At 44.1% G+C, this 18,887-nt stretch overlaps 1 protein-coding gene across 1 annotated transcript; it reads left to right on the forward strand.

The window, feature by feature from the left end:
- Positions 1-11,131: 11,131 nt before the first annotated feature.
- PCLAF (PCNA clamp associated factor) lies at positions 11,132-16,823 on the forward strand. Its single transcript, XM_073650793.1, has 4 exons — positions 11,132-11,284; positions 11,869-11,952; positions 15,650-15,824; positions 16,571-16,823. Exons 1-4 carry the CDS (start codon positions 11,230-11,232, stop codon positions 16,611-16,613), a joined length of 357 nt encoding a protein of 118 aa, XP_073506894.1. The 5' UTR covers positions 11,132-11,229; the 3' UTR covers positions 16,614-16,823.
- Positions 16,824-18,887: the final 2,064 nt, after the last annotated feature.

An 18,887-nucleotide genomic window follows, 5' to 3' on the forward strand; every position in this document is an offset into this window, starting at 1 on the left:
AGAATCACCATCAGTACAAGAATATGGCACCAGAACCACCATCGGTTTTGTTGCAAACTGTATTTGTTGCATGACGGACGTTAAAACCATCACTAGTATCCCTTTATCTATTATGGGGTCTGTTTAGCTTCTATTAGAGTATCCGCCAAATACTGGATATTATTATAGTTAAGTTATATTAGTTTCCATAACTGTCCTTGTGTCTGACAAACAAAATATAGGACGTCAGGGATGAATATCACTATTTGTCCCTTGTATTATGCAAACGATTCCCAAACAATGAATGATTCTATATCTAACTTTGCAAACGCACTCTCTGTTAAGCATCACCCCTAAAGTACATCACTTTTTTTTTACTTTTGATGCTATTATTTGGTGAAAAAAGTAGCAAATCTACTGGAAGTGGTCATCAGAGCTTGTTACTTGACCTATCAGAGGAAAACGCTGCAGAAACGCTTAAAAAACGTATCGTGGGCACATAGCCTTAGCCAGTCCTTTTAGGAGTGAATGTTTAAGGAATTACATTCCTAATTGGATTACTCTCTATGTTGGATACTAATTAACTATATTTGTGATCCATAGTAAGCTGCTGTTAGTGTGATGTTTAGGCCATGGCCCCACTATCAGTATTTGATCAGTATTTGGTCAGTATTTTTTCTCTGGTGTGGGAGCCAAAACCAGGTGAGGAACAATCAGAGAAAATGTATAATAGAAACAAGTCACCAATTCAGCGTTTATCACCCACTCCTGATTTTGACTCCCACTCCTGAGAAAAAATACTGACTGAATACTGACCAAATACTGATAGTGGGTCTGTGGCCTTACAGATAGTCTCACAACTGACACCGATGGACTAGCTAACATACAGCACTCACAATATCTGTCAAAGTGAATGAATCTTTTAATAGGATCACTGTTGACATCAAATAATTGACTAGCCGTTTCAATTTTAACAGTGTATTAAATATAGGGAGTTGAACTAGTCATCTGTGAGAGATAACCGTCTCATAATTCAGACTGACTAATTAATATAGGACTTACCTGTTATTCTAATACCTTTGGTACTGTGAGATGCTCTTTATTAATTTGTGTAGATACTGTATATTTTAATAAAATTAATAAAAGCTATATTTTAATGATTACTACAATTGGATTAGACAGTGAAGTAATATATATATATATATATATATATATATATATATATATATATATATGGGATGTAGCTCAGTGGTAGAGCGCACGCTTTGCATGTGTGAGGCCCCGGGTTCAATCCCCGGCATCTCCATGGCTTGTATTCATGTTCAAGAAATACACTTCCTACTGTCGCCCACTTTAAACTGGAGCAAGTTCAGAGAAGAGCAACCAGAATGGTGACCGGTCTGCAGAACCAGTTGCAGCAGAAAGCGTAGCAGCAACACCAGCAGGAACAGCAGCAGCAGATACATCTTCAGGATGACGCCATCCAGGGCCAAGCGACCGCCCCACCCCCAGGGCCAACTAGCCCCACATAAGAAGTATACCATAGCCTACCTTGACAACATTGTAGTCTTTAGCAAAGACTGGGCTAGTCATCTACCTAAACTACAGGCCATTCTGGATGCTCTGAGGAAGATGGGATTTACTACAAATACGTTGGAAAAGAGGAGGCCAAGTACTTGGGCTATGTCATCAGGTGAGGCGAAATAAAGCCGCAAGTCAATAAAGTGGAGGCAATCCAGACCTGGTCGCAACTGTTCTCCAAGAAGCAGGTTAGAGCGTTCCGGGGAATGGTGGGATATTACTGGCGGTTTATCCCAAATTTTGCCATGATGGCCATGCCACTAACGGATCTCCTGAAAGACACCAGATCAACCATGGTGAAGTGGACGGAGGAAACAGAGTCCACATTTCAACTGTGTAAGCAGCCGGTCCTGGTAGCACCAGACTTTAAGAAAGAGTTCGTAGTCCAGATAGATGCTTCAGAGGTTGGTCTTGGAGCCGTACTCTCTCAAGAGATAAATGGGGAAGAACATCCCATTCTCTATCTGAGCCGGAAGCTTTCGTCCTGTGAGAAGAACTACGCAATAGTAGAAAAAGAGTGTTTAGCCATAAAGTGGGCCATAGATACACTAAAATATTACCTACTAGGCGGGAAGTTTAAATTGGTGTCAGATCATGCCCCTTTGAGTTGGTTGAGGAAAAAGAGGGGTAAAAATGCCGGGGTAACTAGATGGTTCCTAGGTCTTCAGGATTTTAATTTTCATGTGGGGCATAGGCCAGGGAAGTTACACGGGAACGCTGATGCCCGCTCTAGAATTCACTGTCTGGTATCTGAAGGTGCCCAAACCCCCGGCTTTGGGCAGAGGTGGGGAGAATATGTGGGAAGCCACATATGTGGGAAGCTATGCACACTACCTCCCCTCAAGGTGTGGCTGAGAAAGTTTAAATGCTCAGTCACTGTTTTGTTGTGTGCAGTGTGTGGTCTGGAGAGTAAAGTCTCCAGGCTGTGTTTGGTGAAGCCAGAGTGTTTGGTGAGACTTCATTGCGCTACCCGGAGCAGGCGAAACCCCGCTCGATAATGGACTCTGTTATACTTTATCTTTTGTCTTTCCGTTACCCCGGAGAGGGCCTGTTTATTTTTGTGGAACCCTGTTGGAGCTTATGCCGTCTAAATAAACCAGCAGGAAGTTAACCCGAGACGTGTGTTTTGTGTCGCTTTACCACAATATACATATGTCTCCCCCACACTGCGTCCCTGACTACAGATATGTAACCCACCATTAACATGTTATTAGCCGCGCAGTAATCAAAATATAAAGTGATAGCAGCATTGTTCTCCCATTAACTATAATCTCCGCCAACAAATAATATAAATTATTCAGTGTCTGTGACTCTCCTCAATTAAATTTAAGGCTATGTGCGCACGGAAAATATGCAAGGTTTTACAGTACAAGCAAAGTGAATTCCCTGAAGTCTCATGCACATGTTGCTTATTTTTTTCTTGCAGATTTGTAGCAGATTAAAATCTGCACAATGTCAATTATTGAGCATATTTCACCCATACTAATGAGTGGGGGAAAATACACAACAAAATCATGTAAAAAACGTGGCAAAGAAATGTATTTTACGCAGTGTTCTTCCTGCCAACACATTAGGACATTCAGCAGAATTTTCTCCTGCAAATCCAGAATGTGTGCACTTTCCTCTTGTGTGCATATTTTAAGTAATGTTATTTTACCACTTTCAATGCTTTTCTGAACCGTGCTAGTATTTTCTGTTTTACTTGATCTTCTATTATTAATACTTAAAGGGGTAGTCCTATTTGGACAATCTCCTGTTGTTAAAAGGGTCCCTGGATTATAAGCTGATCATGGGGTGTCCAGTCCCCCCCCCATTCATTATAAGTCCTTGATAGCATCATAATAAATTTGAGGGTGGGAGAAGACATTATCAGGTACTGAGCAGCCTCCGCCACCTCCCAATTTCTTACAAGCCCCTAACAGCGACTTCTCCCACCTTTCAATTCATTCTAAAGTGTCCTATCCAGCTTACCCCCTCCTCTCCCACTGCCCAAGAAATTTTAAGTCCCTGATAGTGTTTTAATGAATTCTGAGATGGGGAGGATGCTACCAGGGACTTAGCACCCTCCTCCACCACCCAACTCATTTTACATCCATATCTAATGCCCTCCACCCCCTCCTCTGTTCATAAGTCCATTATAAGTCCCCCTTTCTCCCATCCCACACATCCCAATCACCCTTCATTGTCCTATCCCCCATCACCCTCATTGCCCCCCCACATCCGTCATTGTCCTCTCCCCCATCTCCCTCATTGTCCTCTCCCCCACATCCCTCATTGTCATCTCCCCACCCCTCTAATTGTCCTCTCCCCCACATCCATCATTGTTCTCTCACCCACATCCATCATTGTCCTCTCCCCCACATCCCTCATTGTCATCTCCTCCACATCCCTCATTGTCCTCTTCAACACCTCCATCATTGTCATCTCCCCACCTCCATCATTGTCATCTCCACCCCTCCCAACATTGTCCTCTACCCCACCATCATTGTCATCTCCCCCACCCCCATAATTGTCCTCTCCCCCACCCTCATCATTGTCCTCTCCCCCGCCCTCATCATTGTCCTCTCTATCAACTCTGTCATCGTCATCTCCACCACCTCCATCATTGTCATCTCCACCACCCCATCAATGTTCTCCGCCACCACCCCATCATTGTTCTGGGCCTCTCCCCAGTGTATTGCTAAAAAAAAACAACACTCACCTCTCAGTCTGTTCCTGTGCAGCATCGCCGTCGACAACTTTCTCTCTGACAGAGGGGCGTGCTGCATGCTGATGTCATCAAGCCGCGCGCGCCTGTGTTAGAGAGAAAGTGCCAGGCAGGAAGCAGAGGACGGATTCCTGCAGGTCCTCTGCCATTTTCTCCTGTAGGCAGTCGAGCTGCAGGGATCGCTCCCTGCCTGCCTCACATGATGAGGGACATCTGGCCATGGGCCCCCCGGAGCCTCGGGCTCCGAGCAACAGGCCAGATCGCCCTCATTATTAGCCGCCCTGCAAGAGCCCCCCTCCACCTCCAAGCCCCGGTGCAGCTGCACCTGCGATATGTTTGCCCCTGATCATTCCTAAGGGACTCAGAAATTACATTATTCCTGCTCGGAGAAAATGCACTCCTGAATTTTTAGTACAGTGGGAAAAGAGAGCTACTGAAAATTCTATTTGCTTTATGTGATTACTTCTTGATCAGGAGAAAAAATCTCTTGAATCTTCCACTCAGGCCCTTCAAGTACAGATTGTTAGACTATCTGTCAACATCATACTAACAGCAGCTCACTATGGATCACAAATAATAGGCTAATATCCAACATAGAGAGAAATCCAATTAGGACACACCTGTTATTCTAATACCTTTGGCACTGTGAGATGATCTTTATTAATTTGTGTAAATACTGTACATTTTAATATAATTAATAAAAGCTATATTTTAATTATTACTCCAATTGGATTAGACAGTGAATGAATATATTAGTTTTTGAAACACACTGTGTACTAGCCCCCACATTGTATGATGCCTCCCATAGTAGTCCACACAATGTACGATGGCCCGCACAGTAGCCCCCACACTGTATGATGGCCTCAATAGCCCCCACACTGTATAATGGCCTCCCTAGTAGCTCCCACACTGTATGATTGACTCCGCAGTAGCCCACACAGTGTATGATAGCCACTTTAGTAGCCTCTATTCCATATGAGAGCCCCCTCAGTAGTCCCCACTCTGTATGAGAGCCCCATTAGTAGCTCTCACACTGTATGATGGCCTTCATACAATATTAACCCATTATCTACCAATGTCCTTTTTTTGGGACGCCTAATTTTTTGCTTCTAGCAACTAAGATTTTCTAATTAGGTCCAATTAGGTCCAAAAAAAAAAAAAAAATGAAAATTGCTAATTTTGGCAAGTAATGGGTTAAAATGAAAAAACAACCCAAAACATATACTCACTTAACCTCGGCAAGTCTACTGGCAGATAGCAATGCCCAGGTGGACCAACGTGGCGATATCATTGCGTCAAGGCACAGGACATCAGAGTCCTGGTATGATGACATTATCATGTTGCTTCTCAAAAGACCTGTTGTTCTGCAGGTCTAAAGCAACCTGCGGCCTACAGAACAGAGATCGGTAGTGCAGGGAGACCATGTCTCACTGCTGTGTAAGGGGGTGACCGGAAAGGTCATGCGCCTCTTTCCTCCTTGTGCACAATGCATTATACTCTGTTTATTATATGTATATGAACATGCATATGACTAATGTCAGACGTGTAGCTGTAGGGTTAGTTTAGGTTTAGGTAGATAAGATTGGGGTAGTGCAGAGGTGGGCACTTTAAGATAAGATGCAGTTAAGGTAGGAAATAGTTAAAGGATTAGGAGTTGCTAAATGTGGGAGGAGCAGGACAATGGGGACTGGGAGAAGTGACTGTTATAGGGCAGTTGTGGCAGGACCAGGGAAAAGAGCAGCAGCACGGTCGGTCCAGCAGTAGAGAATCGTCGGCCTGTAAGTCGGACCAAGACTTTCCCATTATGTTCGGGACCTACGGTCTAGAAGAGGTAGTGGGTGTGGCTTCTTTTAAGTCCTCCAAGAAGCGGAGGACTATATGGACGGGCGTTAGTCCTGAGAGGGCAGTGCGGGACTCACAAGGCTGCAGTGCCTCAGCTATCTTCACGGCCAAAGTGGCCAGCTAAGAAAAGGGATAGCTCACGACGGATGGACAGACGGACGGTAAACAAGAACACGTGCTGTGTAAAGAACTGTAACTCTGCCAATGCTATTGTCCTTCCCTGAATGCTCTGCTATGCTGAAGTTAAAAGTAAAATTGTGTTTTTATATAATCATGGAGTGGAAGTCCTTTAATGTTCAAGTAACGGTCCCTGAAGGCAATGGACCAAGGATGGAACAGAACTACAAGCAAACCGTAATTGCCATGCATCACAGTAACCACATGGGAAGTCTGGGACTCTTGTCTTTGTTTGGGAGCCGGGGTGAAGAAGTGCAACATTCTCTCGCCATCACAGCCACCTTAGGTCCCTTACAGCTGTACTGCAGTGTTTAACTGTAATGGCGCCCTGCACACGCTGATAGAGGTAGGGGTAGCGGTCGCTCTGGATGGGCCCCTCCGAGTCAGATGCTCAGGGCAACCGCTCCCTCTGCCCCCCCTTCCCCGTTGCTAAACTAGTGGGGTTCAATATTGTGCCAGGGATTCAGGGACTCCTAACAGTCCATGGGTTAGAGTAAGGGTGTCAGACTCATTTTCATCGAGGGCCACATCAGCATTATGATTGCCTTCAAATGGCCACTTGTAATTGTAAGGGCTCATGCAGACATCCATGCAACACGGTACGAGCACAGGCTGCAATGCACAGACTGGCCATGGGCTATAAGCGAGCTGTCCCTGGGTAGTAGGGCTATAAGAGAGCTGTCCCTGGGTAGTAGGGTTAAGAGCACTGTCCCTGGGTAGTAGGGTTAAAAGAGCTGTCCTTGTCCATTAGGGCTAAGAGAGCTGTGACAGACCTCAGAGTCCAAGACAGACTGCTCCCTATGCTAAGTAGTGGCTGCATCTGTTCTGATTCAAAGTTGGAACCACGCAAAAGTGCTGGCTGACTGCGTTCACTCTTTATGCTGGCTGATTCAGATGTCTGTGCAACATGGTATGAGCACAGACTGAAATGCATGGACTAGTCATGGGCTATAACAGCTGTTCTTGGGTAGTAGGCCTACAAGAGAGCTATTCCTGGGTAGTAGAGCTACGTGCACTGTCCCTGGGTAGTAGGGCTAAAAAAGCTGTCCCTGGGTAATAGGGCTAAGAGAGCTCTGCCAGACCTCAGAGTCCAAGATGGACTGCTTCCTATGCTATATACTAGCTATGTCTGCTCTGATTCAAGGATGGAACCACTCAAAAGTGCTGGCTTACTGCATTCACTGTTTGTGCTGACCGACTACGTCCAATTTTTGTGCTGGCTAACTGCGTTCACTCTTTGTGTTGGGTGACTGTGTTCACTCACTCACAAAAATGGCACCTGCTCCTTGTGCTGGAGCCAGCTCTTCTACTAAGCGTTGGCTGCATCTGCTTAGATTCCAAGATGGCACCAGCTCCCTGTGCTGGCTCCGCCCCCTCTGCTAAACACTGGCTATGTTGACTGAGAATGCAGCCACCACTTAGTAGAGGGGGTGCTGTGACAACAGGAGGGCAGGTGCCATCTTAGAATTTAAGCTCCGATGCACACCTCCTCACTGCTCCAACCGATTCTCCATACGGTAAACGGGGAGAGCCGGTCTTTCTGTGTTCTGACCTTGTTGCCATATAAAATGACATGGCGGGCCGGACTTGGCCAACAGGCCTTGAGTTTGACACCTCTGGGTTAGGGGCTGAAAAATACTTTCCTTATCCTGGGCTCTGGCAACCCATGCGACGCCACTGAACACCTCACCTATTTAAACAGGACAATGTGCTGCCGAGATTGATTATTTTAATACTGGCATGAACAATCCAATCCGTTTTGCATGTTCATCGGGTGATTGACGTCCTGTTTATTCAAACATGTAATCGCCAAATGTAAGTTCACAATTGCGAAATAGCCTAAATGGACCTTAAAGTTATACCCAGGGCCGGTTTTAGACAAAGTGGGGCCCTGGGCAAAAGTTTAAAGTGGGACCCCAAATGCTCACATATTGCACCATCACACAGAAACATTTTGGTTGTATTTACATGCGCCGAGTTCAGGCCACTAAACAAGCGTGATCGACAATATTGAAGTCGTTCGACACTTGTTTCCCGGCCTCTTTACACCAACTGAGGAAGAATGATGGAGACAGAATGATCACTAATAGCTCAATCTGTCCCCATACAGTATTATGTTATCAGCAGCATATCTGCACTTTTCACAGGGTGATGTGCTGCTGAGAACAATGAATTTTGTTCCGGCAAAAACAATCCAATCACTCGATGAATAGGCAGCATTTTGCTTGTTTAGTATAATACACCCCATAGTCCTCATATAACGCACACCATAGTCCTCCATATAGTATAATGTGCCCCATAGTCCTCCATATAGTATAATGTGCCCCATAGCCCTCCATATAGTATAATACACTCCCCATACTCCTCTATATAGTATGACACACTCCCCATAGTCCTCCATTAAGAGTAATATACTCCCCATAGTCCTCTATATAGTATAATACACTCCCCATAGTCCTCCATATAGTGTAATACACACCCCATAGTCCTCCATACAGTATAATGGACACCCCAGTCCTCCATACAGTAAAATGCACCCCACAGTCCTCCATATAGTATAATGCACTCCCCATAGTCCTCCATATAGTATAATGCACAGCCCATATCCTCCCTATAGTATAATGTATCCCATAGTCTTCCATATTGTATAATGCACCCCCCATAGTTCTCCATATAGTACAATGCTCTCACCATAATATAATGCACCCCACAGTCCTTCATATAGTACAATGCATTCCCCATAGTCCTTGATACAGTATAATGTAGGTCCCATATATTACATCTTAATACATAAAGCGCTTAATGTTGAGGTGAGTCCGATTTACTCTGGCTCTGCCATTACCAACACAGCTTCTACTGATCTGTTCTTTTCTGATTAACTCAAAACTTAATGCTACAACACAGAATCAACCTGCTTATGAAAAACATATTTAAATGCGGGGAATCCAGAAATGTAATTAGTTTTTTTGTTTAATTGGAAGTGGTTCCAGAAGTATGAAGTTTTATTAAGGGATTTCCATCGTACAATAATGCATGTGCTAGAAATCCAAGCGGCTGAATTAATTCTTTAGCACATATACAATTTGTTTTCATACGGAGAGATTTCTAGTCGATCTGCCCTGGGCAATTCACTTTCTGAATTGGTGAACGTGTCTGTAATCTTATAAATTTTATTTTCTGTAATGCCATTTACTAATTTATTAATTATGACAACTTTGTTGTTTATCATGTAAAAAGGCTGAAAGTAAATCGACATGGTTAATTTGAGTTAGCTTTTATTATGTAGAGCACACTTTTCTAGCTTCCGAAACGTATTTGTTTCGGAACTCGGGCTGCTAGTATAGTATAATTGTTACGCTCACGCCTGGATCTTCTGGCGTGTGCATGGTTAGTGGTCCCACTGGGGCCATGGACCGAGGAGTGCCTGGAGGGGCGTAACTAGGGGCCTCGCCCAATCCGACCCCGGACGCACGGCAGCTTTACGACTCCGCAACCCGAGGAAGGACGAGGGAGGTGGCCCAGGTGCTACTCCAGGGCAGACCCCGGTCACACAGCTGTTGACCCACAACGGGGCACGCAGGTACTGGCAGATTCGGCTGGTGAGCTGGCTGACACAGGCAGGTGGGCACGGCTGGCAGGCGGGTGGGCACGGCTGACTGGTAGACAGGCTGATTAGGGACCAGTACAGACAGGGTAATAGGAAAGGAAAAGCAGGTGCGGAAGGGAAGCGGGGCAGAGCTGGGAGGACTAGCCCAGAGTGGGAGGGGAAAAGTTGACAAGAAATTGACAATTTCCTGTCAGATAGGGCCTGGAGTGCATAGCAAGTGAACCTAAAGGTGAGCAGTGCCACATTCTGGGGAGAACCTAAGTGAGAGGAGACCAAAGAAAAGGGATAGCGAGATCCAGAACAGAAGTGCCTAAGAGACAGTGACCTTCTGGAAACAGGTCCTAGGAAAGGACGCCTAGCCGCAAGACCGAGTTTGTAATGCTTGAAGATAACAGGCCCAAACAGGACTGAGTACTTAGGATGAGTCAAGTGTCCCGGGCAGGAAAAGAAGACGCGGAACTGCAGGACAATTAAATGACTCTTGCTCAGGAGGACTGTAGTGCTAAAGTTGGGTTGTGGTGAAGTAATGAGAGACAGTGGACATAGAGACTAATAGAGAAACGGCAGAAAGAAGGAAACTGTGGAAAATGCTCCACGTTGTAAAGAAACCTGCACAAGACTATGTGCCACTATCTCCTGTATATATTCTCCACCAAGTTTCCTTTTAATAAAGAGCTAATTTTGGAATGGTGGTTTCCCTTATTGAACTGTGAAACATCTGGTCCTGGCAAACCAGCAACATCGGTTACATGTGGCCTGCACGGGCGTAACACACTCACAGCCAGGACACCCACTTTCTGTGGCCCGAGAAATTCCTCGGCCACAGCTGCCACGTTACACATACTCAGATGGTGACAGACAAATGACTGAATTCTGGCTAATATGTAAGTATATTAGTTACATGCGATAAATACTCCCAACCCATCACAGCTTCCACAATGCCGCAGTATTGGGAGTGATTGCATGTACTGCGCTCCCATAGACTATATTCCATGTGGTAAAGCCATGTTCTGGGCACACACGACTCTATAAAGGCTCAGTGGTATGCCACACACACAATACAGCACACTGGCACTGGATGCCGCCTGCCAGTCACACCACTGAGCGGGAAACTCCAGAGCAGCACACGCCCCTCCTCACACATGGCGGGAGCGAAGCGAAGCAGGATGACTGACAGCTTCCTCTCTGTCTTCATTGGATGATAACTAAACAGTGGGCGTGGCGTAAAGAAATGTGTGCAATAGGAATACGTGGGGCGGGGCGAGACTGTGAGCGCCAAAGTGTGAGCTTTAAAGTGCGCCATAACCATTACTGTGTGATAGCGGGCGGCAGCAGTATGGTGCGAACAAAGGCTGATAGTGCGGGACACTCCACCGGCAGCTACAGGAAAGGTGAGCGGCTAACTACGGCGGGTGGACGTGCTGTGGGCACCACTAACTGTCCGGGGCTGTACGAGGAGCCGCTACTGCCGTGGTTTCTTCGACGGCGCTGTCCTCTTTGTAGTTCTCCATAGCATGTTCCCTGTGCTGCCTCTTACTAGGCGCGTCATGGCGGCGTTCTAGTAATTGGACGGGCTGCTGGGGCATGTAATGGGTTATGTATTTTGGCGCCATGAGAAGGTGCGCGCCAAAATGTCCGAGCTCTTGTGATATCGCTTGGAGAAGCATCGCCCGCTCTGTTGGTGTGAGCCTACCAGCCCCGAGCAGTAGGGACCCCCGGACACGCCGGGAGAGCCTGCCAGCCCCGAGCAGTAGGGACCCCCGGACACGCCGGGAGAGCCTGCCAGCCCCGAGCAGTAGGGACCCCCGGACACGCCGGGAGAGCCTGCCAGCCCCGAGCAGTAGGGACCCCCGGACACGCCGGGAGAGCCTGCCAGCCCCGAGCAGTAGGGACCCCCGGACACGCCGGGAGAGCCTGCCAGCCCCGAGCAGTAGGGACCCCCGGACACGCCGGTCACCTCTTCCCTCTCTTTCAGCTGTTGCTGCCCGAGCACCGAGGAAGTCATTTGGCGCCACAGCGAGTTCCTCCAGCAACGTCACCTCTCCTTCCGGGAAGAAATGTAAGTTCCTCATGGCCAGTGGCCCTCTAGTCTTGATTCTGGGGTCTGACTGGCCACCTAACTGTTCCAAAATGTATCAAGTAGTATGTGCTTGTTTTTTTTTCACTTTGCCACAAACATCGGTTCTTGATCTCATTTCACCCTTTTCTATCCTGTAATTTTTCGGGCAGTCTGTCACCCTACAATGAGCTGCACTGTAATGGAGACTTAACCCTTAGAAATATACCAGCTCTGTTAGGACATGTTCACATTTGTGCATTTTACAGTACCAGCAACAGCTGAGATTTCAGAAATCTCATTTACATGCTTATTATTCCCTAGTTGAATTAGAAAACTGTAGCCTGTTTCAATGTCTTTGAAGTTTTTCACCCATAGAAAGCAATTGGGAAGTGTAAAAATGCGTTGCCATCAGTTCTTTAGTGAAGAAACACAAATACAGCAGAGTGAAGCACTCTTAACTTTATGTTCAGACAATTCCACTTCTTCAGTTATACCCTTTTACCAAGTGTTTTATAACTTCCTGGGTTGCATTGGTGGCCCAAAACATTTTATTTCTGCTTGCATGGTGGAAGCAAAGCTGAACTCTGGAATCCTGGAAAATCCATCAGTCTGCTTTTGGCTGCAACATGAGAACATAGCACTGATACAGTGCCTGATAAGTATCTTGTAAATGGGGTGTCTTCAGTGCACACTTAACAAGGACAAGTTTGGGGCACTGTTATATTCCCCTCGCTTGCATATTGTGGGTCTTAGGCCACGGCCCCACGATCAGTATTTTTTCTCAGGAGTGGGAGTTAAAGCTAAGTGAGGGACAATCAAAGAAAAGGTATAAAAGAAACAAGTCACCAATTCTGCATTTATCACCCGCTCCTGGTTTTGGCTCCCACTCCTGATAAAAAATACTGACCACATATGTGTGCTATTGGAGTGTGAGCACATGCATACTTGCACTGCCTACGCCCAACCTTGTGTGCACACAGTGGCCTGGAGCTTCTTTCTGCTACCTTTGCTCACTACACTAATACATCTAGAGATGTAATGGGTGGCTTTACAGAAGAGACTATCTGAAAATATGCTTGGAGAATGTTTGTTCGTGTCGCCGCATGTCTCACGGCTGTTAGACAGCCGCACACATCTGCCTCAGGAACGCAAACATTTTCCGAGCACGCCAAAGAAACTTGGCTCATAAGCATGCTCGGATAATGCCTTTTCCATGAATGTTCACTCATCACTAATAGCCATCCTTCAGATATATCCCGATGTACTATATCAGGATCCATAATGTATACAGTTCCACTATCTACCCAAAACAGTTGTTATATGAGCAGGGGTGCATGCATTCTCTAACATCATTGGCAGTGGGGATATTAACCTATTCAGTCAGGAGCCTGCGCACATTTAGTTTTAGTCTCTTCCCTAAAGCCACCCATTACATCTCTAGATGTATTACTGTAGTGGGCAAAGGCAACAGAAAGGAAGCTCCCGGGCAGTGTGAATGTGCATATGCTCACACACTAAGAGCACACAATGCCTTTACTGCAGTCAGTGAGAAGCTGGGTAAGGCCCACAGTATGCAAGGAAGGCCTTATCGGAGCATGTCCGCTCAACACTAATGGCGATCAATATCTAGCTTAGAGTGCAACTCATTGTATAATGGAAGGATAAATGACATCCATTCTTTATCCTACTAAAACTGCAATTAAAGGGATATATAATTCCATTGAGGAATTGACATGGATAGAGCTATAGTGAGAAACATTGTAAAATGTTAAGCAAATACGATTTTTAAATGTAAATAGGAAGGGAACTATGCTTGAATAGGCACATCACAAAATGTAATATTTATATTCAGTAATGCAGAAAACATACAAATTACACACAAATCCAATGTGCCACAATGAGCAAAGCAGTCTAAGCTCAAGTGAAACAAGAGCCTGCCTCACAGGAGATCAGTAAATTTCCAAGAAGAAACTAGCATCCCCAAGGAACCTGAATTTCAGCAATATGTGAGGGCATTTCATTGATCCTCGCAGAAAATCTTTTAACTCTTATTGTGTGTAGATGACCACTGTGTAGCTCTTGCTTTACACCAATATTAATCACTCCATATATTTCCTATAACAATCTATTCCACAATCCATACATCTTTATGTAGAGTGTAAAGGTTTGCAGGACCATGGTTCCCCAAGCACGTCTGTTCACTAGTCAAGAACACAGTGACCTACCCCACTCTTGTGAAGAAGCTGGAGCAAGTTCAGAGAAGACAACCAAAATGATGACTGATCTGCAAACAATGTCCTATGAGGAACAGTTAAGAGGATTTGGGAAAGTTTAGCTTGCAAAAGAGAAGACTGAAAGACTTAATAGCTGTCTGAATATTTCAAGGGCTGTTACTGTAGAGGGATCAGCTTTATTCTCATTTGCACAAAGAAAGACTAGAAGCAACGGAATGAAACTGAAAGGGAGAAGATGCCCATTAGATATTAGAAAAATAATTTTGACAGGGTGATCAATGAGTGGAACAGGCTGCCATGAGAGGTAGTGAGTTCTTTAATGGAAGTCTTCAAACAGAGGCTGGGCAGACATCTGGCTGAGATGGTTTAGTGAATCCTGCATTCAGCAGGGGGTTGGACCAGATGACCCTACAGGTTCCCTCCAACTTTTAACATTCTATGAAGTGAAGTGTTTTGCCTAGAATGGCTTTTAAAATGTAGAAAATCTGAGACTTCTGTTGGCACAAGCTCTGAGATATGAAGAAAATCGAAGACCTTCCTATAGAGTAATTGGTTTTAATTGAATGATCTATATAAAACAAGCAAGACCTAAGTGCTGAAATGCAACATGTTTCAGATCACTTATTTATAGCTTGTTTCCTTTCAGTAAAAGCCAATCCTTACTCTATTGGATCGTCAGAGTTGGAATCTTTTCTTCCACGCTGTGTTCTGTGCACCTGATGGCGAGTTAGCTGGACTTTCTTCTTTTACATTAGCTATAGGCCTCAATAAATCTAATCTCAACTTCTAGTCATACACCAAATTGACACGATACAATGCTGGCTGTGTTGTAGGCTGCACCTCTAGATGTTTCATAACATAACTGGGAATGGGTCCTACCAGGGCTGTGAAGTCTGAGCCCATTTTGGTGGAGCCCGAGTCAGTATAAAATGGACCGACTCCACCTCCTAAAATATATAAAAAATTGGGTACAGTTTATTATATATTTGCATATATATTATAATTATTATATTATAATTATATATTTGCATATATATATTATATATAATGCAGTTTGAGGAATATTTTTTTTCATAAGAATTTGGGGAAGTTCTGAAATGTCCTATTCCTGATCTAAAAGTCTAGACTTTCAGCTGAGATGAATCTGCTACAGTAAATTTATCACTTAAACATGAGCCATGTATGAGGGAGTCGGTGTCATGGAAATTAAGGATTCGGAGGTTTGGCTTACTGACTTCACAGCCCTGGGTCCTACACAATAAAGACCAAGTGATGTTAATACAGATTGCTATGGGGAATGGCTCTAATGTTAGGCATCTTGTTGGGTTGCTGTGTACAAAATTCTGTGCCTTGTACTTGGTTTTTGATGGATCTCCCCCAACATTAAACTTTTTTTGCGACTTGTTGCATAGTAATTTATCCTCATATACTGATTTTCTTTCTGATCTTTTACATATGCGAAGCTGAAGGCAAATATGCAGGGGGAAATCCTGTATGCATTAGACCGACACCAAAATGGCAGAAGGGTATTGGAGACTTCTTTGGCGGACCATCTATAATCTCTGAAAAAGAAAACCGTATACCATCCGAGGATGAAGAGGAAGCTGGTGGCAGTGGAGTTAAAAAAGCACCAAGGAAGTAAGTAGGGAAGCTTCTGTTATTCTCAACTGAGGAATTTTGACGTTTCTTTTGTGCTACTGATAGTTGGTATTAGCTTGACTGTCCCCTTGTACGTTGTGAAAACTGGACAGACTCTCTAAAACTAACTAGTAAAACTTTTACAATTTAACTTCCAAGTTGGTCACTTTTCGGTCTGCTGATTAAGTGCACTTGTATAAAGTGGCTGAACAATGGCTGTAAACTACCACTGATCAGCTGACCTACAATGCTCAAAGAAATAATAGTAACCGTTCTGTGGGCATAGACTCTCATTGCTCTTAACAGACCATGTCCTGTTTATGCAGGATAGTGTTCTGCTAAGATCTTTGACTTGGCTGCAAAGGAAATCCACAACATAAATTGACATGCTCAGCAGATTTGAAATTGGGACTCTTGCACATTGTGTATGTACAGCAGAATTATCTGCAGTAGCAAATTCTGCAAATTGTAAAGTGAAATCTGCATTGTAAATGGACAAGCGATGACTTCAAATCTGTGCCACACAACTGGCTTTTTCTGTGGATGTAATCTTTTTCTCAACTCTGGTATATGCAGAGAATATTCAGTCTACAAAATTTGCTATATATGTGAACATACTCTGGCAATGCAAGACTTTTTTTTTTTTTTTCTACACAAAGGTGGGGGGAGTTCTAAAGCATTGCACTTAGCTCCTTGATTTCACCAATGACTCTTTATAATAATCTGTTTATTTCCTTTCATTGCAGATCTCGTCCTTTGCCTGAAGATAATGATTCAGATGAAGAGTAAGACTTAATATATGATGCATAATGTAAATTTGTAAATAAAACTGTCTTTTTGTACAAATGTTTTGCCATACTATTTTCAACTCCTATGTCAGCTCATTTATTTCAGTGTAGCATTTTAGCTTTTTATTAATCTTGATTTAAAGAAATATATCTTCAATTGATTTTGGAAACTTTACATGTACTTGTTTTATTAATAAAATGTCTAAATCAATCACTTATACTTTTACTGTCTAGTTTGAGTATCATGTATAAAGTCGTGTTTTCAAGAGTTGGTCTAACGAAAAACAATTGACAAATGAAACCTGCTTTGTGTTGTGATCTTACAAAAGTATATGCAATGTACTAGATTTTTTTTTTCTTTAAAATAAGTGCTTTATCACTAACCTATAGTATGGTGCTCATACACTTCAGTGGGTTTATACTGTGCTTAATGTTATAAAACATTCATGAGGAAGTCTTTCAGAATCAAAGGCCAGTAACTCATCCATAAAATGCTAGTATGGTCTCGGGAAAATGGCTTTTTTTTCACCACTTAAATAAATAAAAAAACCTACACATGTTTTGGTGTGTATACGAACTTGTAATGACCTGGAGAATAATAATGGCAGGTTAATTTTAGCATTGTATATGGTGTTTTATGCATGTTAAGTTTGAGCATAACTGGGTTGGGGGAGGAGTAATCATGCCCTATTGGCAGGACTTAATTGAATATCAACTGGATGAGGTTGTGTAGTGTTTGTCCCTTCCCCATGACTGCACCATGGAGATTGGATCTGTCCCCTAGGACAGAAAACCTATAGCTTTAAAAGGTTGAGCCTCTATACATGAAGTGGTTTCCTGTCCTTGAGGGAGAGCTAACAGTTCTGCTGGATGAATGGAGGAGAGTCTTATCTTGGGCAGTTGGTCCCAGTTCAAGATCTGAAGCACAACAGGGCCTGGCACGGTTCAGTGCATGGGTGGTCACATGGCCTGGCAAGACATCTCCAGAGAAGGGCACATGACCTGGAATGACTGTGTATCTCTGGGAGAAGGGAGTTTGTCCTAGAATGGTGCAGTCTCTACCTGGGGGGAAAAATATCCTCTGTGGCATTCTACAGGGAGAAGCATGGTGTGGTGCTTACTTCTCTATGAAGGCTGTAACAGGAAGTGGAAAGAGGTGATGTCATTTCAGCAGGAGGAGTATAAATCCAACTCCTCATGGCAAAATAGATAACTGCAACCAGCCAGGAGAGCCTACAGAAGAAGCTGTAACACCTGTCTTGGTAGCTAGTGTTGGGTGGGGTGGTTCCCCCTGCACAAATAATCCCTATATTTTTACTCCTATGTATTATAGGACAGGCCTAGGAAGGCCCAGGCTAAAACTAAACAAATGCGCATTATGTAAAAGTAAATGGTCACCTGCGTCCAGTGAAAGAATATGCTAAAGTTGTAATGAAAGTACTCTTGCTAAGGAATCCTGTTCCCTTATGGAAAGCATGAGAAGCTAGAGAAGGTCTAAGAATCAGGGGTGGCATCCTTGAAGGCCAACATAGCAGCCGCCTGCACAGCAAGATCTTAACGTGTGACTTAACTAGAATCCCAGATCAGGAACAAGTGTCTAAGGGACGAACTGCTAGCAAGCCTCCGGACTATCGTAAAGGGCGTCAGCGGAATATTTTGGCAGACACGTCTTCGGATGCAGTTAGGCTTACGGCTCGCACATGCTGCTTTTCAAACTCACTCCGAAGGGCTCTTTTACTTAAACTGAACTGGGGATTTTCATTATAAATCCAAACTGCTGTATCCAATGTGAGGGAAATTTCCGTTTTGGCTCAAACCTGTACAAAATCCTGGACTAGGCATTAGACTCAAAGGGGCTCCCGTTGACTAGCATTCCAAAATTCAAGGAAAAGCAGACCCATCATGCCCCTGAGACAAAGGGACCAGAAATGGATGGGGTCCAGATACAGAGGAAAGAACTCCCTAGGGAAGTTTTTTTTTTTTTTTTTTTTTTTAATTTTTTTATCAGGGCTCCTGAAAAGATCCGGGAGATTGATTCCAGAACTCAGGTTGATGGGAGATTAAAAGTATTTTTTCCTGCCTGGGAAAATGTATCTAAGCCTGTGGACTCCATAGGTGAGGGGTTGAAGCTAGAGTTTAATTCCCCCCCCCCCAGAAAGGTTCATGATCACGGAACACCAGCGATCACACAAAGGTTGATCAACTTCTCATTCTTTCAACAAAATTTACAAAACCATTTTTCTTAGGGACCTCATCACATTTGAAGTGACTTTTG

This window comes from Phyllobates terribilis, unplaced genomic scaffold (assembly GCF_046119375.1).
Source record: "Phyllobates terribilis strain yellow unplaced genomic scaffold, ASM4611937v1 Scaffold_11__3_contigs__length_659146591, whole genome shotgun sequence".
Taxonomy (NCBI): Eukaryota; Metazoa; Chordata; class Amphibia; order Anura; family Dendrobatidae; genus Phyllobates; species Phyllobates terribilis.

Bases quoted from the DNA above. Each gene is read 5' to 3' on its own strand.
- PCLAF (XM_073650793.1), top strand. From the start codon at position 11,230: ATGGTGCGAACAAAGGCTGATAGTGCGGGACACTCCACCGGCAGCTAC. The intron at 11,285-11,868 runs GTGAGCGGCTAA...CCTCTCTTTCAG, and splicing joins CACCGGCAGCTACAGGAAAG to CTGTTGCTGCCCGAGCACCG. The intron at 11,953-15,649 runs GTAAGTTCCTCA...ACATATGCGAAG, and splicing joins CTCTCCTTCCGGGAAGAAAT to CTGAAGGCAAATATGCAGGG.